This window comes from Rhincodon typus, chromosome 1, assembly GCF_021869965.1.
Source record: "Rhincodon typus isolate 14 chromosome 1, sRhiTyp1.1, whole genome shotgun sequence".
Classification (NCBI taxonomy): domain Eukaryota; kingdom Metazoa; phylum Chordata; class Chondrichthyes; order Orectolobiformes; family Rhincodontidae; genus Rhincodon; species Rhincodon typus.
The window spans coordinates 54,171,525-54,197,415 of record NC_063332.1 but is presented as its reverse complement, the minus strand read 5'-3'; the positions used below and the strand labels follow the sequence as shown (position 1 = coordinate 54,197,415).

Sequence of the window (25,891 nt, the reverse complement as noted above, 5' to 3'; positions counted from 1 at the left end):
CTGGATAATTGGGGCTCATTCTGGGGTAGGTGGGACCTCTACAAACGGGATAGTCTACACCTGAACCAGAGGGGTACCAATATCCTGGGGGGGGAAATTTGCTAATGCTCCTCGGGAGGGTTTAAACTAATGCAGCAGGGGGATGGGAACCTGAATTGTAGCTCCAGTGTACAGGAGGTTGAGAGTAGTGAGGTCATGAATAAGGTTTTAAGGTCGCAGGAGTGTACCGGCAGGCAGGAAGGTGGTTTGAAGCGTGTCTACTTCAACGCCAGCAGCATCCGGAATAAGGTGGGTGAACTTGCAGCATACCTGGGACTTCAACGTTGTGGCCATTTCAGAGACATGGATAGAGCAGGGACAGGAATGGTTGTTGCAGGTTCCAGGGTTTAGATGTTTCTGTAAGATCAGGGAAGGTGGTAAAAGAGGGGGAGGTGTGGCATTGTTAGTCAAGAACAGTATTACGGTGGCAGAAAGGACGTTTGATGAGGACTCGTCTACTGAGGTAGTATGGGCTGAGGTTAGAAACAGGAAAGGAGAGGTCACCCTGTTGGGTGTTTTCTATAGGCCTCCGAAAAGTTCCAGAGATATAGAGGAAAGGATTGCAAAGATGATTCTGGATAGGAGCGAAAGTAACAGAATAGTTGTTATGGGGGACTTTAACTTTCCAAATATTGACTGGAAACGCTATAGTTCGAGTACTTTAGATGGGTCAGTTTTTGTCCAATGTGTGCAGGAGGGTTTCCTGACACAGTATGTAGATAGGCCAACAAGAGGCGAGGCCACATTGGATTTGGTACTGGGTAATGAACCAGGCCAGGTGTTAGATTTGGAGGTAGGTGAGCACTTTGGTGATAGTGACCACAATTCGGTTATGTTTACTTTAGCGATGAAAAGGGATAGGTATATACCGCAGGGCAAGAGTTATAGCTGGGAGAAAGGCAATTATGAGGCGATTAGGCAAGATTTAGGATGCACAGGATAGAGAAGGAAACTGCAGGGGCTGGGCACAATTGAAATGTGGAGCTTGTTCAAGGAACAGCAACTGCATGTCCTTGATAAGTATGTACCTGTCAGGCAGGGAGGAAGTGGTCAAGCGAGGGAACCGTGGTTTACTAAAGAAGTTGAATCTCTTGTCAAGAGGAAGAAGGAGGCTTATGTAGAGATGAGGCGTGAAGGCTCAGTTAGGGCGCTTGAGAGTTACAAGTTAGCCAGGAAGGACCTAAAGAGAGAGCTAAGAAGAGCCAGGAGGTGACATGAGAAGTCTTTAACAGGTAGGATAAAGGAAAACCCAAAAGCTTTCTATAGGTATGTCAGGAATAAAAGAATGACCAGAGTAAGATTAGGGCCAGTCAAGGACAGTAGTGGGAAGTTGTGCGTGGAGTCCAAAGAGATAGGAGAGGCGCTAAATGAATATTTTTCGTCAGTATTCACACAGGAAAAAGACAACGTTGTCAAGGAGAATACTGAGATACAGGCTATTAGACTAGACGGGATTGAGGTTCATAAGGAGGAGGTGTTAGCAATTCTGGAAAGTGTGAAAATAGATAAGTCCCCGGGCCGGATGGGATTTATCCTAGGATTCTCTGGGAAGCTAGGGAGGAGATTGCAGAGCCTTTGGCTTTGATCTTTATGTCGTCATTGTCTACAGGAATAGTGCCAGAACACTGGAGAATAGCAAATGTTGTCCCCTTGTTCAAGAAGGGGAGTAGAGACAACCCTGGTAATTATAGACCAGTGAGCCTTACTTCGGTTGTGGGTAAAGTGTTGGAAAGGATTATAAGAGATAGGATTTATAATCATCTAGAAAGGAATAATTTGATGAGGGATAGTCAACACGGTTTTGTGAAGGGTAGGTCGTGCCTCACAAACCTTATTGAGTTCTTTGAGAAGGTGACCAAACAGGTGGATGAGGGTAAAGCCGTTGATGTGGTGTATATAGATTTCAGCAAAGCGTTTGATAAGGTTCCCCATGGTAGGCTATTGCAGAAAATACGGAGGCATGGGATTGAGGGTGATTTAGCGGTTTGGATCAGAAATTGGCTAGCTGTAAGAAGACAGAGGGTGGTGGTTGATGGGAAATGTTCATCCTGGAGTTCAGTTACTAGTGGTGTACCTCAAGGATCTGTTTTGGGGCCACTGCTGTTTGTCATTTTTATAAATGACCTGGATGAGGGCGTAGAAGGATGGGTTAGTAAATTTGCGGATGACACCAAAGTTGGTGGAGTTGTGGATAGTGTGGAAGGATGTTGCAGGTTACAGAGGGACATAGATAAGCTGCAGAGCTGGGCTGAGAGGTGGCAAATGGAGTTTAATGCGGAAAAGTGTGAGGTGATTCACTTTGGAAGGAGTAACAGGAATACAGAGTACTGGGCTAATGGTAAGATTCTTGGTAGTGTGGATGAGCAGAGAGATCTCGGTGTCCATGTGCATAGATCACTGAAAGTTGCCACCCAGGTTGATAGCGTTGTTAAGAAGGCGTACAGTATGTTAGGTTTTATTGGTAGAGGGATTGAGTTTCGGAGCCATGAGGTCATGTTGCAGCTGTACAAAACTCTGGTGCGGCCGCACTTGGAGTATTGCGTACAGTTCTGGTCACCGCATTATAGGAAGGATGTGGAAGCATTGGAAAGGGTGCAGAGGAGATTTACCAGGATGTTGCCTGGTATGGAGGGAAGGTCTTATGAGGAAAGGCTGAGGGACTTGAGGCTGTTTTCGTTAGAGAGAAGAAGGTTAAGAGGTGACTTGATAGAGACATACAAGATGATCAGAGGATTAGATAGGGTGGACAGTGGGAGCCTTTTTCCTCGGATGGTGATGGCTAGCACGAGGGGACATAGCTTTAAATTGAGGGGTGATAGATATAGGACAGATGTCAGAGGTAGGTTCTTTACTCAGGGAGTAGTAAGAGCGTGGAATGCCCTGCCTGCAACAGTAGTAGACTCGCCAACTTTAAGGGCATTTAGATGGTCATTGGATAAACATATGGATGATAATGGAATAGTGTAGGTTAGATGGGCTTCAGATTGGTTTCACAGGTCGGCGCAACATCAAGGGCCGAAGGGCCTGTACTGTGCTGTAATGTTCTATGTTCTATGTTCTAAGGACTACACCAAGAAGGCAGATTAACTAACACTTTCTGTCGGGCAAGTAAGGATGCGCAATTAACACTCGTCTAGCCAATGATGCCTATATGCCACAAATTAATTTTAAAAATAACCTCCGACCTCTTCAGGATGCTTTGGCTGTGATCATAAAAGTAAAAAAAATGTCATTCCAAGTATATATCTGCAGATAAGCAGCCTAAAATTACTCCAGTATAACTTATTTAGCAAACAACAACAATTTGTCCATTTGCTGAGTCAACAGTACGACATTTGTCCCAAAATATCAATAATTCAAATATATTCAGAGGGGTAGCACTAACTCAACATAAACATCATGCATTGTTTTGCATTGTTCAGTTCACAATGTAAAAGTTATGTTCCAGCAGAACATTAAGCACGCACGATAACTGTGTCACAGTAAAGGCATTTTCATAAAGTTTTTATTGGCACAAGGCTTCAACTTCAGTTGTGAAAAGTTAAACAGAATTAGCACAAAACAGATCTTGTAGTAATGATCACAGTAGACAATCTGCTTTATTAAAGGCTTCCTCATTCTTTCTGTATGGTTGCTTGACAGCTATCACAATAAACAGCTAGCCATTGTGTCACGGACAGAAATTAATCTTACAACACAAACCAGACTAATAATGCGGTTAGACATTGTTGGAAAATTGATGAGATCTTTACGTCAATGTAAAATTGTGAAAGCATGTGTGACTGTTGTCAGCTTTCTGTTACCATATTTATGATATGCAAATTGTAAAATAGTATATTTAAATAAATGCAGAGGAATAAGCAATAAAGTTTTAAAGTATTAATAATTCTTAAGCAATTAACAAAATTACTGGAATACCATTATAGCAAACAGATTTATAGATGATGTATTTGCAAGCATTCTGTCTCAACTGTAGATCAATACAGCTTATGTCATTTACTTAAGAGTCACTTAATCTGAAATAATATTTGTTCATTTGCTTTTAACACTTTTGAATATTCATAGATATATAACATGGGCAAAAAAGGTTAAGTGACTTCAAAACTGAAGTAACCCTCAACAGCCCTGCACTCACTCACTTGGCATTGTTCATCGTTCTGAAACTTATTGACCAGAGGCGCTGCCTCCTTTATAAGTGGAGGCTAAGACACCCTCTTTCCAGCATGTCTGGGGGGTTCTGACATGAGCACAGAGCAGGACAGGCTATGTGCGCTCTGCACAGTGGTCCTTTTAAAACATTTAAAGGGCCAAGTCATGCTAAGGGCATCAATCTGGCACAAAACCTGATAGTCATGAAACTCATATGAGCCCTACAAGAGGGGGAGCCCAGAGGACCCAAGAATTTCTAGAATAATGGAAAGCTGAAAATCTGGGTGCAGGCAGTTAAAGAGGGATGCAGAAGTTCTGAAAAAGTAACTGGGACAAGGAAACCACTGGAGATGGTGGTCAAATTTTCCAAGGAGTGGCAATCACACTCACATTGCCACTCTGCTCCTTCTTTACCATTAAGAAAGACCTCTGTCGTTCTGACAGGAGATTCTGATCAGGGCTCCTTCAGAAGTTTGGAGACTGTACTTTAAACTTGACAAGTGCTTTGCAGTGCAGGGTAGTCAGAGGAGTCAAAACTACTTTGATAACTCCTGTGAAAGGGTAAGCATGTATAAGCGTGAGGTTAGAGTGCCAGGTGACTCCTATGGGGGAGGGGGTTGCAGGGAGGCCCAGGGCCCAACGGTGTAGGGGGGACAGTTGGTCCAGGAGAAGGGGCTGAGTATGATGGGTCCAAGGGAGGTGTAGTTGGGGGTTGCCAGTTTAATAGTTAGACTAGGTGTTTACATTTCTAACTTTTCCCAGGTAACAATTTACTTGTTTGCAGTGGAACCCTCGAAATTTTCCAACTTAAACAGATACTTTTGGAGGAACTGTTCCAGATGCAGGGGAATTGTCCACTGGAATCATCAATTTCCCAGACAATTCCCTCCTATTTCAAGAATTTCACAGGTTCCCAATGTGTAACTCCCATTTATAGTGCACAAATGATTATCTGCCATTGGAAAGTCTGGGCTGTTATCCAGGCATCCTAAGATTTGGTGGTAACAAGAAGGCCCTTAGAGTTCTGAGAAAAGGAACTGAAAGACCAGAAAAAACTAATAAACCATCAAAGGTAACAGCAATCAGGAGGAATCCCCTGAGGAACTGGACAGAGATTTTCAAGAGGTAACCATTACAGAGGAACTGAGGAATATGTTCCAAGAAGTGAATTAGTACCACATGCAAGCTGTATGTGAACAGGGCTAAGAAAGACCCTGCTGGAGCTGAGGAGGAGCTGAAGATGAACCTGGGATTCACTGCTGAATTCACTACTGAATCATCAGGAAGTGAGCAGGTGTTCAGGCATTCAAAACTGGAGCAACAATGGAGCGAGTTAAGAAGTGGAGACTTTGAGAGACAAGAATAACACTCCACTCTAGCGGAATATCTGAGCGTTAATGGGACTTCTGTAACTCTCAGTAATGACTGATGTAAGAGTGGGTTGTTAACAAATCCATTGGATTTGTCTTGGCTGTATCTGTCTTTTAATGTGCTTCACCACAGTTTGCTGGTTAATTTATATAAACATACGAACAAGGAACAAGAGTAGGCCACTTGGCCCTTTGACCTTGCTCCACCGTTTGATAAGATCACTGCTGATCTGATTTTAACCTCAAATGTACATTCCTGCATATCTCCAATCATCTCTATCTCCTTGGTAATCAAAAATCTATCTATCTCTGCCTTGAAAATATTTAGAGATCCTGCATCCACTGCCTTTTGAGGAAGGGAATTCCAAGACACACAACCCTCGGAGAAAACCTGTTTCCTAATGTCCAATTTAAATGGGCATCTGCTTATTTTTAAACTATGATCCCTAGCTCTAGATTCTTCCACAAGAGAACATCCTTTCAACATCCACCTGGTCAAGTTCCTTCAGGATCTTATACGTTTCAATTAAATCACCTCTGACTCTTCTCATCTTCAGAGGATAAAGGCCTAGACGTCTTCCTTCCTGCTCCTCTGATGCTGCTTGGCCTGCTGTGTTCATCCAGCTCTACACCTTGTTATCTCAGATTCTCCAGCATCTGCAGTTCCTACTATCTCTGAAACATATTACATCCTGCCAGCCTGAAAAAGATCCACTTATTCCTATTCTTTGTTTCATGTTAGCAAGCCAATCTTCTATCAATGCCAATATGTTACCCACTACTATTGCATCATGCTGATTTTGTATGCAGAGTACAAAATAAATACTGTAATCTTTTACATTTTTGATTTGGAACAGTAAAGTTTATGCTTGATAGATCAAACATATGGAATGTTATGACTTTAACCTATTAGTAAGGACTTGGACTTTTCATCTATTTTCAAAAGGTAATGACCCCCAACTAGATGCTCACCAGCTTGGGAGTCTGGTCTTGGAATGTAAGATCAGCAACTTCTTGCCTCTTGCTTGAGTTAGGTTAAGAGATGTATACATTCTGTCCGACCTTAAGCTCACTATCACCCTCTTAGATGACATATTCTTCTTACTGGTTCTTTCACCTTTCAATTACTGACTGTTCTGAGCTTATAACTCTTTCTTGAGTTGCAAAGCTGTAATCTTTGCAGAAAAGAATTAATTTATCATTATTTCATTCATAGGATGTGACTATTAATGTGGATAACATTTATTCCTGAAACCCAAGTCTGCATTATTTACATAAATCATTTGGTTTCTCTTTCGCAGATAAAAATGGAAAAGTTTAGAAAAACACTGAATTTTAATATTGTGTTATAAGCCATTGTTGACAGTCCTTCAGATAGGTTTTGTGACGTAATATGGCACTGAAAATTGAGAAGAATCTCTCATGCTAAATATTCAAGCATCAATTTTCTCTTTGGATACAACTAAACATTGAAGATGTTAAAGGAAAAATGGACTGTACAACTTTACACACAGTCAACAAACCAACAAAATCCCTCAGCTTTAACAAACAAGGGAGACAACTAATATACCTTCAAGTCGCATACTGTCTCATGTTGTTAGACTGTGGAACTTTGTGCAGAAATAAATCAGGAGACAGAACATTTAATTTAGCAGAAACACTGCAAATCTAGATGACCGGCAAGTAATGGAGCTAACTGTACTTCAAGTGACAATACGTGCTATTAAATAAACAGAAAGAATGCAACAAAAACACCTAGAGACAGACACATAAGCAATATCATACTTACAATCATCTGTAAAAACCAGCATGTAGAGCAATTAAAGAAAGTCATCAGTCAACTTAAGACCAGATCCTTGTATTTTCTGATTACATGCTATAGACAAGATTGATAGCAATTAAAATCATTTTTGAATGTAAACACACCATGCTATCCTATGGAATGACCCAAGTTCAATCCCTGCTCTGTGCTGAATTGGTACACCAAATAGGGAAAGGAAAACAAAATAGGTCTCTCCCTGGTGTGGAGAAGACCTTGTCAGAGGATTTCCAAAGCAGCAATGACATTAATATTTCTAAAAACAAAATGTCAAGCGTACATTGTGGTGAGACAAGTCCAAGATATATCTCAACTGTGGCTAGATATCTATTTGACATTCTTGTAATGTTAAGACATAAATAACAGGCACTTTAGTGAGAGGGGGCGGGTGGGGGAGGGAGGGTTACAAATTGCTTTGATTTTTAAGACCACTAAGTTAAACTCACTGGGGTACAGGGGTTGTTTCCTGGCCCATACCCATACTATGTAGTTCGTGGCACACAAACCTAGAGGTCCAAGACTTCTCAGATTTAATCAACAAACTAAAGATGAGACATTGATACAGTTAGGTCTCTACAGAAACTTGCCCAATAAGAAACATTAAATACAGTCTGACTACCTCACCATCAGCAACCTCTAGAGACATTTTGAGATGTGGTTGGAGCCAGCAACAGTGAGGAAAGCAGGGGTGAAGAGTGGTGGTGTTAGACATTGCCGCTGCTGTACAGCTCCTCTTGGCTCCAAAGATCTTTTAATTTGTCTAAAAAAAAAACTCATGATTGGTAATCAATGGGAATGTTGAAGAATCTTGAGGAATGGAAGACTAAATCTTGCCCTGCACATCAACGTAAAATGTCCTTTGACAGCATTAGGCTTGTAATTAACATATATAAATGTCCAACACCAATTCTGGGTAACTGTCTGGAACACCAAAAATATGTTAATTTAATTTTGCATGCAAGGTCAGTGCAGATTTATTGCAGGCTTTCCCATTGTTCAATTGATATATCTAAAAAAACAGGCACCGTGCATACTATTTTCTATAGTGCATACTATTTCTATACTCATGAATTTAAACTTTTATTTATAACAGTTGCAAAATTAGAGGTCTCACACCTTAAAATAGTTTTCATTGTGTTACACAAGTATCATCAGGTTGAGATTTTAAAATGTCAGTAGATAATGCAGATTCTAAGCTTGAATTCCTCTCTCCCATTTCACTTGAATGGTCATCCTGGGAGCAATATTTCAATAAACCTCATTAGCAAATCCATTCAACCTGAAAATGTTACAGCTACAGAGGATTATTTCTTCATTAATTGGAGAGCAGAGAAAAGAAGAATGATAAAACAGGAATTACAAATTTTTTTCCCTGAAGGATGCCTTCTCTGTATCTACTCACAGGAATACACTTGATCAGTGAGAAACTCAACAGCTGTTCAAAAAGTCCAATCAAAGACTTAAAGCAATGTGTAAAGTACAAATAGGTAAAACTGAGAGAAAATTAATATTACTATCAGATTATTCAGAGACCAATAAAGTGCAAGTTCATCTTCATAAGATTCCTTTTACTTATCAAAGGTATCCTTGCTGAGGGAACAGAATCATAGAATTGTTAAAGAACAGAAAGAGGCTATTTGTTCATCTGTCTGCATTGGTTCTATTACCCAGTGCCAATCTCCTGCTTTTTCCCATATCCTTGCCCACCATTTCAATCCAAATAATCATTTGATGCCCTCTTGAATGTGTCAATTGAACTTGTCTCCACCTCATTTTTGGGCAACATGTGCAGAGAAGTCTTATGTTTCACATCACCTTGCTTCATTCGCACATCATTTTACATCTGTGCCTTCTCATTCTTATTTTTTCTTTTACAAGCAGATCAGCTTCTCCCTATCTACTCTATCCAGCTGTTTATGATTTTGAAAACCTCTATCAAATCTCCTCTTAGCCCTTCTCTCTCTAAGGAAAACAGTCCCAACTTCTTCAATCTATTCTCATATCCAAAGTTTCTCATTCCTGGAGCCATTCCTGTAAATCGCTTCTGTACTCTTTCCAATGCATTCACATCTTTCCAAGATTGTGGCACCTACAACTGTATACAATACTCCAGCTGAGGTCTAACAAGTGTCTTATACAAGTTCAACATCACCTCCTTTCTCTTGTACTCTATACTCCAATTGTTAAAGGATATTGTATGTTTTCCTTACTGGTCTCTCCACCTGTCCTGCCACTTGCAATAATCTGTGCATATATACATCCAGGTCCTTCTGCTCCTGCAACCCCTCCCTTAGAATTATACTCCTTATTTTATATTGTCTTTCAAAAGTTCTTCCGACCAAAAAGCATCACATCAAACTTCTCTGCATTGAACTTCATGTGCCACCTATCTGCCCACTTTACCAACTTGTTTATGTTCTTATCAATTTGTATGCTCTCCTTCTCACAGTTCATAATCGTCTAAGTTTTGTATCATCTGTAAACATTGAAATTATTCCCTGCTCACCAAGATCATTAATATAGATCAGGAAAAGAGAATTCCACAACAAACTTTCCTCCAGCCCAAAAAAAATCCATTGATCATCACTCTGTTTCTTATGACTCAGCCAATCAGCTACTGACTCTTTTATTTCATGGCATATAACTTTCCTCACAAGCTTGTTGTGTGGTATTGTGCGAAGCACCTTCTGAAAGTCCATGTACGCCACACATCAACACATTACCCTTGTGCAGCCTTTCTGTTACCTCTTCAAAAACTCCAGCAGTTTAGTTAAATATGATTTTCCTTTAGAAATCCATGATGACTCTTCCTTATTAACTGACCTTTTTCCAAATAATTACTAATTCTAACCCAAGTAATTGCCTCTGGAAGTTAAACTTCAACGTAGCTTGAGTGATTTGTAATTTCTTGGTTTATTCTTACAACTGTTCTTGAATTAAGCTGTAATTTTTGCAGTTTTCCAGTCTTCTGCTTGCTTCCACAAATCTAGGGAAGACTGAAAGATTGTGGACAGTGCTCCTGCAATTTCCCCTCTCACTTCATTCAAAATCCTTAGATGCATCTCATTTGGTCATGATGCCTTGAATCTTTAACTACCAACAGTAAGCCCAATCAATTTTGAACCCTTCTAGTCACTAAGTTCCCTCCTGTCGCCATGGCTGGTTGCATCTGGCAGACGGGAAAGATGCAAAGTATTCATTTACCACCTCAGCTGTGCTCTCTTCCTCCAGGTGTAAATCCCCTTAATGGTCCTTAATCAACTCTACTTCTCCTTTTACAACACTTAGAACACAGTAAACAAAAAAGCTTATCATGATATCATAAAGCTGTCAGTCAAGCAGAGTTTTCCCTTCTTCCCACTCGTGAACAAAGTAAAACCTTTTGCAGAATGTGGACTATCATCCAAGCATGCAAAACAAGGCTGGCTAAGAGCCCAGACTCGTATGAAAGGATAACTGCCGAGGGATAGCATATAGTTGAGAAACAGGGGGGCGAAGGACAGATCTTAGAGGGATTCCAGAGATAATGCTATTGGATCAGGAACTGGAACCATTGCAATTAATTATCTGGATAAAATTAAATAGAAAAAAATTGAAACAGGGGTAAGCAATCCCACAGAACTGGACAAAAATGGATCACTGTCAATTGTTTCAAAGTTTGCAGATAAGTCGAGAGGATGAGCAGGGAAATGCTTGTCACAACGATATACAATGTGATTGGTGACATTTATCATATTTCTTACATTTTTTATATTTACTCGTGGGGTTTGAAAGTTGCTAACTGGCCAGCACTTATTGCCCATCCCCAGCAGCCCTTGAACTGAGAGGCTTGCTAGGCTATTTCGGAGAGCAGTTGCGAGTCAACCACATTGCTGAGAGTCTGGAGTTACACATAGGCCAGACCAGGTGAGGACAACAGATTTCCTTCCTTGAAGGACATTGGTGAGCCAGATGGATTTTTCAGGCAATCAGCAATGCTTTAATGGTCATCAGTAGATTCAAGATTTTTTAAAATTTAATTCAAATTCTACCATCTGCCATGGTGGGATTCAAACCCAGGTCTCCAGAACATTAGCTGAGTTTATGGATTAATAGTCTACTGACTATACCATTAGGCCTCCCTGAATCTGTTATAAGAGCTGTCTTGGTTCTGACGTAGAGCGGAAACCTAAGTAAAGGGTTTCAGACATGAAATTCCGGTAAAGGGAGAATGGATTTGGTGGCAACAGCACTTCCAACGATTTTGGAAAAGAAATGGAGGTTGCAGATGGTTTGCAAGGATGATGGGTCAAGGTTTTATTTAAGAGAATCATAAATTTGAAGGAAAGAGGAACAATGCCCAAACAAGGAGAACTGTTAACAACATTGGCAAGCATAGAGACTAGGAGGGAACATTAGACGGTTCAGCAGTTTAAGACAAATAGGGTCAAGATGAAATAACACCACACAGCTTGGTATCCTGTGACCATGTCATCTTTATTTACACATGACCAGTCCCTGACTTTAATACTGCCTCTTCAGAGCCAGCTCTCAGAGAAAACAGAACCTCTGATACTCTTGTTTATATCTCTCAGCCATGCTGATTGTACCAGATTAACAACCCCAATCAAGGAACTCATTTTTTGAGGACCAGCTGGGTGACCTCATTACAATCACCACATCCCTCTCCCTCTGAGTCTGAGGACACAGGCCAGTTGTTTTCTTGGAGAGCCTTCTGGGGCATTTTAGCATCACGTCAGGTTCCTCTGACTCAGTGTCTGATACAGGAGCACATAAGGTATGGGAGCTCGCCTCTTGTGCCAGGAGCGCCTCAGTAGAATTTCACTCTCTTCTCCTGGCGGCTAAGGCATTGAGGTGGCTACATCCGTTGTGTCCATCCCTGATTCAGGCAACCTGTCAATGACTGACAGAGACGGTGAACTCTTGGGTTGCAGTAGCTTTTCTGACTGTACCAAGGGCAGGGTATACTTTCCTCCCACATTGTTTGCGAATTTGCAGCTTTCGTATGTTCCACGTGCTTGTTCTGGACCGTTGCATTGACCTGAACTTTAGACATCACTAGTTCTGACCTCGTGTTGACCATGCCCCGTACCCATGTGGGGCCATTTCTGTAATTCTTGCACTAAACTTCATCCCCTGTATTAAACTGTCCCTTTCACTTGGCAAAATCATGTCTGGCATTGGTATTCTGATGCAGTTTCACCCTCTCCACCAGATGGGGGAATATCAGACTTAACCTGGTGCAGATTCCTCTATCCATTAGCAGCTCTGCTGGTGCTATCCCTGTAGTTGCATGTGGGATGGTCCTACAATCAAATATGAACTGCGACAGCTTGGAATCCAGCAAGGCTGTCGGCTGTTTCTTCAAGCCAGGCTTCAAAGTTTGGGCAGCTCTTTCTGCCATATCATTGGATGATGGATGGTATGGAGCTGTCCTTCTAAGTCAAATCCCATTCAACTATGGGAAATATTCAAATTCTCAGCTGGGAAATGATGGTCCATTATCTGTGACCAACACTTCTAGGAGTCCATATATCGAAAAAAGATTGCACACTTTTTCTATCGTCATCCCTGTCTTTGACAAATGGACTCTACAGAGGCCGGTATCCCGTCAGCAAATCACCTTTTATTTACATGCGCATAGCACTTGAAACTGGTCTGGCGCGTTGCTGAAGTGAACAGAACCTCTGGTGATCCTGTTTATATCTGAAGGCCAAGACTCCTTGATCAGACCAGATTAACACCACCAATCAGGGAACTCATATTCCATGAGGTCCACCTGGCTGACCTTGTTAGAGTCATTACATCCCTCCCTCTCTAAGCCTGGGGACGTAGGCCTGCTCTTTTTCTTGTAGCCTCTCATGGGTTGTTTTCACGTAGAGTCCGGTTCCTCCATCTCAGCCTTGGATACAGGCAGCATACGTTGGACCATTCCCGCCTCTTGCACCCAGATGGTCTTGGAAGAAATTCATCCTCTTAGAGTCATAGAGGTATGCAGCACAGAAACAGACCTTTCAGTCCAACTCGATATGCCAACCATATCCTAAACTAATCTAGTCCCATTTGCCAGCATTTAGCCCATATTCCTCTAAACCCTTCAAATTCAAGTACCTAACCAGATGCTTTTTCAATGTTATAATTACACCCGCCTCCACCACTGCCTCTGGCAACTCATTCCATATACGCATCACCCTCTGCATGAAAACGTTGCCCCTTAGTTCCCTTTTAAATCTTTTTCCTTTCATCTTAAACCTATGCCCTTAAGGGACTCTGCTATCCTAAGGAAAAAGACCTTGGCTATTCAGACTATCCATGCCCCTCATGTTTTCATAAACCTTAAGGTGCTAAAAGGCATCAAGGCTGTGACATCCACCGTATCCATCTCAGATTCTGAGGTTTCTTTGATGTGAGATGGAGGGGGAGAACCCATGGGTACTGACACAGCCTTTCTGGCTGTTCTGAGGGGCCAGATATGTTTTGCACCTTTCATATGGTCCACATGCTTGTTCAAGACTGCCTTGCCTACCCAAACTTTGTACATCATGGGATCTGACCTCATGTCAACCATGCCTCATTTCCAAGGTTACGGCACCAAACTTCATCCCTGAAGTAAACTTTCTCTCTCGACTAGAGGAGTCTTGTGTCTGGAACTGGTGTTCCAGATGCCATTCCACCCTCCACCTCCAGGTCCAGCAAGGTCAGTGTATTCTCTCCATTGGCAACTCTGCTGGAGTGATCTCTGTAGTTGCATGAGGGGTGGTCCAATAATCAAATAGGAACTGGGTCAGTTTGGTATCAAGTAAAGCTGTAGACTGCTTCTTTAAGCCTGCCTTCAAAGTTTGGACTGCTCTTTCTGCCAGACAATTGGATGATGGATAGTATGGAGTGGTCTTTATATGCCGAATGCCATGCGACTTCAGAAAATACTCAAATCCCCTGCTGGTAGACGATGACATTGTCTGTGAGCAACACGTGGAAATCTGTGTATTGAAAAAGATGCTCACAGCTTTTCTATCATTGTCCTCGTGTTTGACGAATGAACTCCGTGCATGTCCAATCACTTTGAGCGTGCATCCACAATAACTAGGAACATTGAAAGGATCAGCATAGTCGACGTGTAACCGAGTCCAGGGTTTACCGAGCCATTCCCACAAATCTGAGGGAGCTGCTGACTGTACTTTTTGTCCTTGTTGGCACTCTGGGCAATGCCCCACCAATGCGGCTATGCCTGCATCTAAATCCTGGCCAGACATAACTTCTTGCTAACATCTTCATTTTGGACATCCCTGGATGACTTGATGGAATGCAGCCAGTATCTGGTGGTGACCTTTGCTTGGGACAATCACTCTTGTTCCCCATAATAAAATGCTATTTTCTGCAGTGATCTGGTCTCGCTGGGTCCAGAAAGGTTTCAATTCTGGTTGTAATGGGTTTTTTGTTACCCTCATCACCACCAGCTGTTTTAGTTTTGCCGGGACCAGATCTTTTTGCGTCCACTGTCTGATATTGTCAGCAGTGATCGGAAGGGTGCCCAAAATGTTTAAAACTAGAACGACTCTTCCAGTGGCAGCACCACTGGTGGTGTATCTGCCAGCGGGAGATGACTCAAGACATCTGCATTTGCTACTTGGCCTTCCAGACATTGTTTAATTTGTATTTATAAGCACTTCGTATTAGAGCCCGCCACTGAATGCGACCTGAAGCTACGAGCAGTTCTGCCTTGCCGTCTTGAAGCAGACCAAGTAGGGGGTTGTGGTCCATGATCATCACAAATTTTCAACTATAAAGGTATTATTGGAACTTCCTGACCCCAAATATGACCGCCAGTCCTTCTTTTGTTATCTGAGCGTATTCACGCTCTGCATTATCCAAAGTCCTGGATGCATATGCTATTCGGCGCTCCTCTCCATCGGGCCACCTCTGAGCTCATAATAGTCTGATACGGTACGGGGAGGCATCGCATGTCAGCACCAGACCTTGCCTGGGATCACAGTGTGCCAACACCTTAAAGGATGACACCTGCTTTTTTACTGCACTGAAAGCTAGGGCTTGTCTATGCCACCATTTCCAAGGCTGACCTTTTTTTAGGAGATGATGCAAAGATCCCAGGATGGAGACCAGGTTATGTATGAACTTTCCATAATAATTCACCAGCCCAAGACATGCCCAAGCTAGCTGACCTATCAAAGCTCATTGAGTTGGTGCACATAAACAGCGTACAGTATAATATAGCACTGATTTAAACTGCTCAAAACATACATTATCCATTTTCTGCTACAAGTAAGCCTAGATGCTGTTGTTCAATTGTCGAAGGGCCAGCATGACTACACTGCCTACACACCATAATATTCTGTACATATACAAAAAAAAAACCAAATTTGTTTTGCAAATTAAAATACAAGATTTAGGAATGTGAAACATAGCACAGTTTAGGCATATGGTATAAAAACCTTTAAGGGGAGGTTGCAATAAGCATATGAAAGAATAGGGAATAGACGGTTACATTTTGTATTACGTGAGGAAGGATTGGAGGAGGCTCAAGTGGAGCGCAAACTGTCTATATTATGTGTAATTCTATGTCATTTTAAACATGCATAATACTGAACTTGCAGATTGAAACCAGCATAACCTCTTGGAAAAATATCACCGATATTTTAGTTACTTACCGACTGATCAGTTAGAGGAGGCAGCACAATAGTCCTTTCTATTGTGTTCACCACAATTTTCCACAGTTCCTTGAGAACTCGTTTCAGCACTGTCTTTTCACAGACTTTTGCAAACAATGTCAGACTGCAAATTAAATAAAAAGGAAAATAACCTAATTTGAGTTGGTTACTTTTTGCTACTCAGAAATGCTGTTCAATTCAGTCAGGATATTTAGGATATTTGAATATGGAATATGTATTGTCAAATATTTCCATGTTTTGGTTTTGTCAAAGGAAAGTTATGTCAAACCAATTTATCTAATTTCTTTGTGGAAGCAACACAGATAAAGGGAAGCTGGTGGATGTACTGAAGAGATTCACCAGGATGTTCACTATGCTGGACAATTCAGCTACGGAGACCGACTAGGTACGCTGGAGTTGTTTTCCACAGAACAGAGAAGGCTGAGGGTGGGGGGAGGAATCAGATTGAGGTGTACAAATTTTTGAGGTGCATAGATAGGGTAAATAGGAAGAAACTTCTCCACTTAGGTTTGTATTTTAAGACAGAGATGCAAAGCATCTGGTTATATAACAAACAGCAAATAAAGACAATAAAGAAAAAGAAGAGGTTAAATTGGGCAACTGGATAACAAGAGGGCAGGACTGTTAGGGATGGCACAGGATATTTTGTTTTTTTTTGTTATGTCAGGTTAATTTTCAATTAATAGTCCAGTATTGGAACAGCATTAGTAGAAAATAATCTCTACAACAACTGTCTGTTTCAACTACAACCAGTAACTTGAAATGTGCACTTTCTGATGAAATTTATAGTTGCTATTCCAAACTGCCTCATACATTCTATTAAAACTCATTTGTTTTTCTGTCTCATGACTCACTTGCCATCTAAGAAGTCCATCAATGGCCCGAGCACATTATCGGCATCCTGAGCCACACTATTGCGAGCAGTTGCAGGTACATTCCCAGTCCCTTTGACCTGGCTGAGGATATCTCCCATCTGTTTTACACATTCATCAAGGCGAGGCTGGAAACTACAAATTGCATAAATTAACATCAACACAATTTCAGAACAAAAGATGTCCCCATGTTAAAAATTATACTTTGTTGATTTTTTAACATGTTGTACATTGTAGTGATTGTAACAAGGTCAGCCAAGTGGACTTCATAGAATGTGTTCCCTGATTGGGGCTGTTAATCTGGTCCAATCAGGAAGTCCTGGCTGACAGATGAGAACAGGGGCATCAGACATCCTGTTCACTCTGAAAGCTAGCTCTGAGGAAGCTGTATTACTGTCAAGGATGCTCCACGAGTAAATATAACGTGACAAGGTGACAGGATACCAGTCTCTGTGGAGTTATTTCAAACATAACAGGAATATTTGCAAGAATAGCAATGAAAAGGGAAACAATATTTATACTGTATGAGAGTAAAGTGCTGCCTCGTTGACAGACAGAAAAGAAATGGACATACAGTGCTCCTGTTTCATCTCAACAAAGCAGGTTTCAGCTATTCTCTGGTTCATTTCTCAGGGCAATGCCTTAACCAGAGTCAGCCAATGCGCCTGGTTCAATAAAGCTTAGCAGTCAGCTGTCAGTTATAAGGTATATATGGGAATGTGGAATTCGAAACATAAACAGGTCAGCCAATAATCTGACTGAACGAAGGGTGAGGCTCAAGGGGCAGAATGGTCTACTTCTGCTCCTGTTTCGTACGTTCATCCGTCATCATTTACGGATTTCAATGTGAACAAACATGGAGCAGTTTGCTTTGAATGACAGAATCCCTACAGTGTAGAAAGAGGCTATTTGGCCCATTGAGTCTTCATTGATCCTCCAAAGAGCATCCCATCCTATCCTCATGACCCGGATTTGCCATGGCTAATCCACTTAGCCTGAATATTCCTGGACACCATGGGTTAATATAGCATTGCCAATCCACCTAACCTGCACATCTTAGGACTGTGAGAGGAAACTGGAGCACCTGGCAGAAATCCATGCAGACACAGGGAGAATGTCCAAACTCCACAAGTCACCCAAGGGAGGAATTGAACCCAGGTCCCTGGCGCCGTGGAGAGAAATGAATGAAATGTGAAAAGAATGAAAAATTGGAGTATAATTTAAATGCAGGATGATTGCAGAATTCCAAAGTGCAAAGGGATTTAGGTGTTCGACTGGATGAGGCATTGAATGTTAGTATGAAGATACAGCATGCAATCAAGAAGTCTAATGAGATGCTACCCTTTATTATGAGAAGAGTTGAACATAAAAATAAGAATGCTATCCTTCAGCTTTACAGAGCATTGGTGAGAACATACCTCAAATGCAGTTTTGATCTTATTTAAGGAAGAATGTAAATATATTGGGGGCCATTCAGAGGAGGTTCACTAGATTAATACCTGGAATAAACAGGTTATTTTATGAGGAACGGTTGTACAGACTAGGTTTGTTTTCATAGGAGTTTTGAAGATTGAAGGCTGAGTTAGCTGTGATAGTTTGAATAACAGAAAGGCATGACAGTGGCAATGCAATGACTAATGTTTAAGGAAGAACTGCATGCATTGCAACTGTTCACATGCCTGTGGCAGAAAAACGCAAGAGGAAAAGTGGCCTAAGCGTGGTTAACCAAGGAAATTAAGGATTGTGTTAGATCCAAAGGGAGTCTTATACAGTCACTAGAAAAAGCAGCAAGCCTGAGAACTGAGAATTCAGCAAAGGAGGACCAAGAACAAAAACAAAGTTGCTGGAAAAGCTCAGCAGGTCTGGCAGCATCTGCGAAGGAAAAAACAGAGTTAACGTTTTGGGTCTGATGACCCTTCCTCAGAACTGTTCTATAGGTCTATAAGAAGAAAAAGATTAATGAAGACAGTCTGAAATGGGAAAGTTGATAATGGAGAATAAGAAAATTGCAGAACAATTAAACAAACACTTCAGTTCTGTCTTCATAGAATGTGACACAAATAACTTCAAGAAGTGCTATGTAAGTAAGGATCTGTTGGAAAGAAGCAAGTCCATGAAGATCAGTATCAGTGGGAAAAAAAAGTAGTGCTGGAGAAATTAAGGGGACACCAAGCTGATAAATCCTTAGAGCATCATAAATCTACATCCCAGAGGAGGAAATGGAAATCATTGCTACGTTGATTGCCATCTTCCAAAATTCTGTAGTTTTTGGAACAGTCTAAGCAGATTAGAACATGGCAAATATAACTTCACTTTAAAAAAAAACAAAGGAAGGAGGGAGAAAGCAGTTAGCTTAAACATCAGTAGCTGGGAAAATGCCACAGACTTTTATAGATGATGTGATAACATGACATTAAAAAAAAGCGACAGGGTGACATGAAATCAACATGGTTAATGAAAGAGGAAATCATGTTTGAGAAGTGTACAGGAATTCTTTGAGGATGTAAATACTGGAATAGATGAGGGAGAACCAGTGGATGTGGTGAATTTGAATTTTCAGAAAGCTTGCGATAAAGCCCCACATAAGAAGTTATTGTGCAAAATCAAATCACATGGGATTGATAGTAACATATTGACATGAATTGTTTATCAGACAGGAAATAGAGTCAGAATAAATGGGTCTTTGTTGGTGTGGAAGGTGGTTAAATAACAAACCACAGGTATCAGACTTTGGGCTTTAGCTATTCAGAATATATATCTGTGATTTGTACAAGGGAATCGTATCTAATATATCCAAGTTTGCTGATAACACAAACCTGAGGAGGATGCAAAGAGACTTCAAGGCAATTTAGGCAAGTAGAGTGAGTGGGAAAATGCATGGCAGATGCAGTATAATGTGAATAAGTGAATTGTACACTTTGGTAAGAAAAATTGAAAGGTGTGGTACTATTTAATTGGTGATAGATTAGGGTATGTTTATTTCTAAAGGGACCTGGGTGTCCTTCTGTGCTGGTCATTGAAAGTAAGCATGCATGTGTAGTAGGCAGTTGAGACAGCATAATCATACATGAGCCTTTACTGCAAGAGGATTTGACTATAGGAGCAAAGAAGTCTTACTGCAGTTTTACAGGGCCTTGGTGAGACAACACCTGTAGTGTTATGTGCAGATTTGGTCTCATTATCTAAGAAAAGATATGCTTGCCATGGAGGAAGTTCAGTAAAGATTCACCAGAGTGATTTCTGGGAAGGCAGATTCATCACATGAGAAGAGTTTGGGTTGCCTGGGTATGTAAACTGGAGTTTAGAAGAATGAGGGGGAATCTCATTGAAAAGTGTAAAATTCTGACAGGCAAGACTGACTGGATGGAGGGGTGATTTTTCCCCTGGCCATGGGGTCTAAAACATGGGAGCATGGTCTCAAGACATGCAGTAGGCAAATTTGGACTGAGATGACGTGAAATTTCTTCACTTAGAGGAGGGAAAACTTGTGGAATTCTCTATCATAGAAGCCTATGGAGGCCAGGTCACTGAACATGTTTAAGAAATATGCTTTAAAATATTTAAAAATTGTTTTATAGAGGCTAAAGGTAACAAGAGGGGAGAGAGTGGGAGTATGGCGTTGTGATAGAGGATCGGCCATGATCATGTTGAATGATAGAGTGGGCTCGATATGCCGAATAGCCCGCCCTAGCTCAGATCTTTGATTTCCACTGGTACTTCTTGCAAATTGACCCCATGACTGCAAGATGAAAGACCGTGACAGAATGTATTTGCTGTATCACTTCTCACAAATAAGTACAATTAAAGAGGCAAATAAGTGAAATCCATTTTTCTGTTGACATTAGAGGCAGCTGACATTGAAAATTCAGAAAAATATAAATACCTGTACTTCGAACATTAAAATCATAGCACTTCAATTGCTTTCTCTTTCTTTTTTATGAATTGTTCATCTCGTCCCTATTGAAATTAAACAACTTCTTGCTTGATTGAAATTCAAGAGATTTAACTATTAACTTGCTAAAGCGCATCTAAAAGTCGTCACAGTGACACTGGGTTATTTTACTGAAGGGACTGTCTCAGCTCAGCATGGTCCACCTTTTCAGTAGGAATTATACTGATCAAAACAAAGATGACGACTTGATCTCCCCTTGCAAATGTGGGTTTCTAAAACCATTTGTTATGCCCAAACATAGGCAGCTAATTGAACAGAATCTCAATCTAAGCTCTGCAAATAGGCAAGATCTAGTTATGCAATTGTTTTAATAACACCATCTCCCAATGATTTTGAGATTCTGGGACTAAATCTATTGAAATAACTTTGGAAATTTGATAGTATGTCAAACTTTATAATACGGATAAATGTAAAAAGTTAAAATTACCTACCTAACACCAAAAACATCGCTAAGATCATCAAGAACATTGTTCAGTTTCACTTGTAGATCTTTTAAACTGTCACTTGCCTCAGAATCCAGCTGTTATTAAAGATAGATTTTATGTCAGTTTCAACACTTATAACAATACATTCCTAAATATACCAAAGTATTTCTTTTTGAATGGAATCTAGATCTCAAAGCTTCCAGTTTGGAGGAGAGGGGCAAGCAGCAGCAATGATGACCTGAAGAATGGACAGAGAAAGTTCAACAGGATAAAAGACAGAACGAGAGAGGGAGGGAAAAAGAGAAAGAGAAAATTACAGAATAAAATGAAAAGGTGAGAGCAGGTGTAAGCTCCCCAACTTGCCTCACTGACATTGGACACATTATTGTATGATTACTTCTATTCAGTTATGATGCCTAAATTTCTACCTCTTGTATTTGTAATCAACTATTTTTTCCATGTAAAAACTGAAAGAACTGAGGATGCTGTAAATCAGGAACAAAAACAGAGGTTGCTGGAAAAGCTTAGCAGGTCTGGCAGCGTCTGTGAAGAAAAAAATCAGAGTTAACGTTTCGGGTCCGGTGAACCTTCCTTAGAACTGAGGAAGGGTCACCGGATCCGAAACATTAACTCTGATTTTTTCTTCATAGATGCTGCCAGACCTGCTGAGCTTTTCCAGCAATTTCTGTTTTTACATTTTTACCATATTCCTGGATATTTTACATATCTTGCCCAAATTCAACACTACCCCGGCCAAGCTATCAGACTCTTCCCGGCCATGTGTGATTTTCTTTCTCCTAAATATTCTCCCACCCCCACCTCCACCTTCCACTTCCTTTTCCATGTTTCTTTTCCTGTCCCCTAGGTTCAAATCCATCTCGCCCCCCCAACAACCTCAATGCCCTGCAGGAATTCATCCCTCTCAGAAACTGACCTCCAAACTATTTTGTTCTCTCTCCACCTAATTACTGACCACTCAACAACATTTTGTGCTGTCTCTAATGCTAGCTAACTATGTTAATTCCTTTCCATATTCAGGAGCCTCACCTCTCATCCTTTCATAATTGGCATCAGCAATGCTACTGAAAAACCTGTCCCCAAGCAATCAATCTTCTGCTGCAATCACTGCATCTCTATCTCGCAATCTTGATCATGTTATTTGTGAGCTTGCTCATAACTCTCAGAGTTAAAATTGCTTCAGTGCCATTTAATACCTTTGTTGCAGCTCCACAATATACAGTTGACTTACAGTCACCATGAAGTTGTCAATTAATAAGGATGTTAGAAATAAGACCTGGTCAAGTTTATTTAACCCCTCGAGATTGCTCCAACATTCAATAAGCTCATGATTTCTCCTGATTCTCACTGGCTCCAGCTTTGTCAGGCCTCCTTGATGACACACTCAGTCAAATGCAGCTTTGAAGTCAAGGGCAGCCAATCTCAGCTCACCTCTAGAATTCATCTCTTTTGTCCAAGTTTGAACCAAGGCTGTATAAGGTGAGGAACTGAGTGGCCTTGGCAGAACCCCAACTGCACATCATGTTATTGCTCAGAAAGTGTTGCTTGATAGCACTTTACTGATGATTAAGAATCAATTGACAGGGCTCTAATCGGTTAGATTGGATTTGTCATGCTTTTTGCGTATAAGATATCTGGGCAGTCTTCAACGTTGTAAGGTAAATGTCAGTGCTGTAGCTGTTTTGGAACAGCTTTGTTTGGGGTGCGACAAGTTCTGGAGCACAAGTCCAGTACTATGGCCGAAATGTTGTCAGGCCTACAAACCTTTGCAGTATTTAGTGTCGTTTCTTGATATCATGTCAGGGGAATCAAATTTGTTCTGTCTGTCAATTGTTACTTATGCTGCTTAGCGTGCAAATTGCCCTATTTTGTAGCTTCACCATGTTGACATCTCATTTTTAGGTATCCTGGTGCTTCCTGTTCTCCCACCCTCTCCATTGTACCAGGCTTGATCCCTGGTTTGACAGTAATGGTAGAGTGGGGATTTGCCAGGCCATGAGGTTGCTGATTGCTGGTTCATGATTCTGCTGCTGCTGATAGCCTACAGTGCCTCATGGATGCTCAGTCTCGAGTTGCTAGATCTGTTCCAAGTCTGTTCAATTTAGCACAGTGGTAGCCTCAACGTGAAAGACTGCAGTGGTCACTCCAACTTGTCACTGTTACGGCTAGGTGCATCTTCAGCAGGCATCTTCAGGGGAGGGCTGTGGGTAAGACTGCTCTTCCCTCTTGTTGGTTCCCTCACTACTTGCTGCAGACCCAGTCTAAGAACTACGTCCTTTAGATTTGAACGGCTTGATCATCCATGCTGTGTTACTCTTGATGATGGACATTGAGATTTCCCACCCAGAGCGCATTCTGCATCCTTGTCACTCTCAGTGCTTCATTCAAGTAGTGTTTAACAAAGAGGATAACTGATTTGTCAGATGACGGTCAGCAGTTTCATGGTCTATGTTTGACACAATGCCTTGAAACTTTATGGGATCTGGAGTCAATGTTAAGGACTTCCAGGGCAACTCCTTCCTGACTGTGTACCACTGTGCCACCACTTCTTCCGGGTCTGTCTTGCCGATGGTACAGGGCATACCTAGGGCTGGTGATGGTGGTTATTGGGCCTTTGTCTGTAAGACAGCATTCTATCAGTGTGATTATGAGAGGCTGTTTCTTGACTAATCTATGAAACAGCTCTCCCAATTTTGGCACGCAACATCAGGTATTATTGAGGATGACTCCCTTACTGACAATTGAGAGGGCCAATTTGTCATTCACATCTCCAGTGCCAAATGCTGACTGGTTTCAAAACCATTTTGAGCATTAGTGAGCCAGGTCGATTTTTACAACAATTGATAATGGTTCCTTGGTCATCATTGGTCTTTTACTGCCGAATTTTTTGATCCAACTCGACCATTACCTGTAGTATGATTCAACTCAAATTCTCGGAATATCATCTGGTTCTCTGGATTACTATTCGTATGACAATACAACTACATCATTACCTCCCACTTGAAAAGTCATGAAGAGAATATAAACAAGGAGAACGTTTGCGGATAAGCAGTCAATGTAGCTCTGTACAGACAGAAGTGATGGGTGAGTAGGACTTGGTACAGGATAGATTGTGGGGGTAGAGCTTGGAAGTGTTGAAATTTAGGGCAGGTAAACGAGGAGACTGCCTAGAGGTTCACTGGAATAACTGAGTAAGGAGGTGACAAACAGCTTCACCAGTAGGACAGGCTGAGACAGGGTGAAACAAAACATTTCATCATTGTAGAAATCCATTGCTGCCTCAACAGGCTATACATTTTAAGCCTTTAAGGTTACATTTTAATGACCAATTAAATCTACAGACAACATTTGTGGGGTAGACTAAAACAAGGGGATGTCACCCATGAAACTTCTTCCCTTGATGGAGAGATCAATGACAGGGTGGGGGTGGGGGGTGGTGAACAGATTTATTATAAGGGCTGAAAAGTTTAGAGGAAACGTGAGGAAAAACTTTTTAACCCAGTGAGTGGTGGGAATCTGGAACTCTGCCTGTAAGGGTGGTAGCGATAGAAATCTCATAACATTAAGGGAACATTTAAGTGTACACTTGTGATGCAAAGGCATACAAGGTTCTGGGCCAAGCGCTGGAAAATGAGTTCAGAATAGTTAGGTGGTTATTTTTGACTGGTGCAAATACAATAAGACAAAGGGCTTTTTTATGTTGTAGATCTCTTTAAAATCAAGTCTCCCTTTTATGACAGATGAAAAGAAATTGTTAGAGTGTAGAGATTCCCTCCCCAGATGGTAGTGGAACCTTGCCCTTTCAAATTCATTGAAAGCACAGTTACATTTTTGATGGACAGTGGAGTCAAGGTTTCTTGCGGGGAAACAGGAAAAAGTAGAATTGAGATCATAAGATCAACCAGGATCTTGAAATCAGAAACAGCAGATCTTGCAGCATCTATGGAGACAGAAACGGCGTTGATGTTTTGAGTCCGATATGACTCTTTTTCAGAAAAAAAGCTTGCTGAGCTTCTCCAGCATTTTCTACTTTTATTTCAGATTTCCAGCATACATAGTATATTGATTTTATTTCAGACATGATTTTATTGAATGGTGGAGCAGGCTTGAAGGGTAGAATCTTGCTTCTATGTTTTTATCATGAGGCTTTTGTTTTACTTGTACATAGGATGTAAGCATTGCTGGCTAAGCTGGTATTTACTGTCCATCCTTATTAAGAGAAGATTGAAGACACAACCATATTCTGTAGGTTTGAGACAACAAGGTGCAGAGCTGGATGAACACAGCAGGCCAAGCAGCATCATAGGAGCAGAAAGGCTGACGTTTCGGGCCTCGACCCTTCATCAGAAAATCAGTTTCAGGAGTCGCAGGGAGAAACGCTTCTGAAGGATCTCAATGCCATGAATGTAAATATTGTCACGGTTGGGGCCAAATTGGGAAGGCTTGAATGTGGATTGTAGTCCATTGGGGATGATCTGGTTCCGTAGGCAGGTACTAAGAAAGGTGATGTGGCTGTAGTACCTGGTTTGCTTCAGGACATGGTCGAGCAGTTTCAAGGCC

At 41.2% G+C, this 25,891-nt stretch overlaps 1 protein-coding gene across 1 annotated transcript in view; it reads right to left on the bottom strand.

The window, feature by feature from the left end:
• The window catches only part of LOC109931667 (protein unc-13 homolog B), a 287,923-nt gene that overhangs the window by 43,179 nt on the left and 218,853 nt on the right, over nt 1-25,891 (bottom strand). Inside the window, exons 26-28 of the mRNA XM_048595579.1 lie at nt 21,320-21,408; nt 16,919-17,071; nt 16,044-16,167 (exon numbers count right to left, since the gene is read on the bottom strand). Of these exons, the coding sequence (XP_048451536.1) occupies nt 16,044-16,167; nt 16,919-17,071; nt 21,320-21,408 (366 nt within the window). The remainder of the gene's footprint in view (nt 1-16,043; nt 16,168-16,918; nt 17,072-21,319; nt 21,409-25,891) is intronic.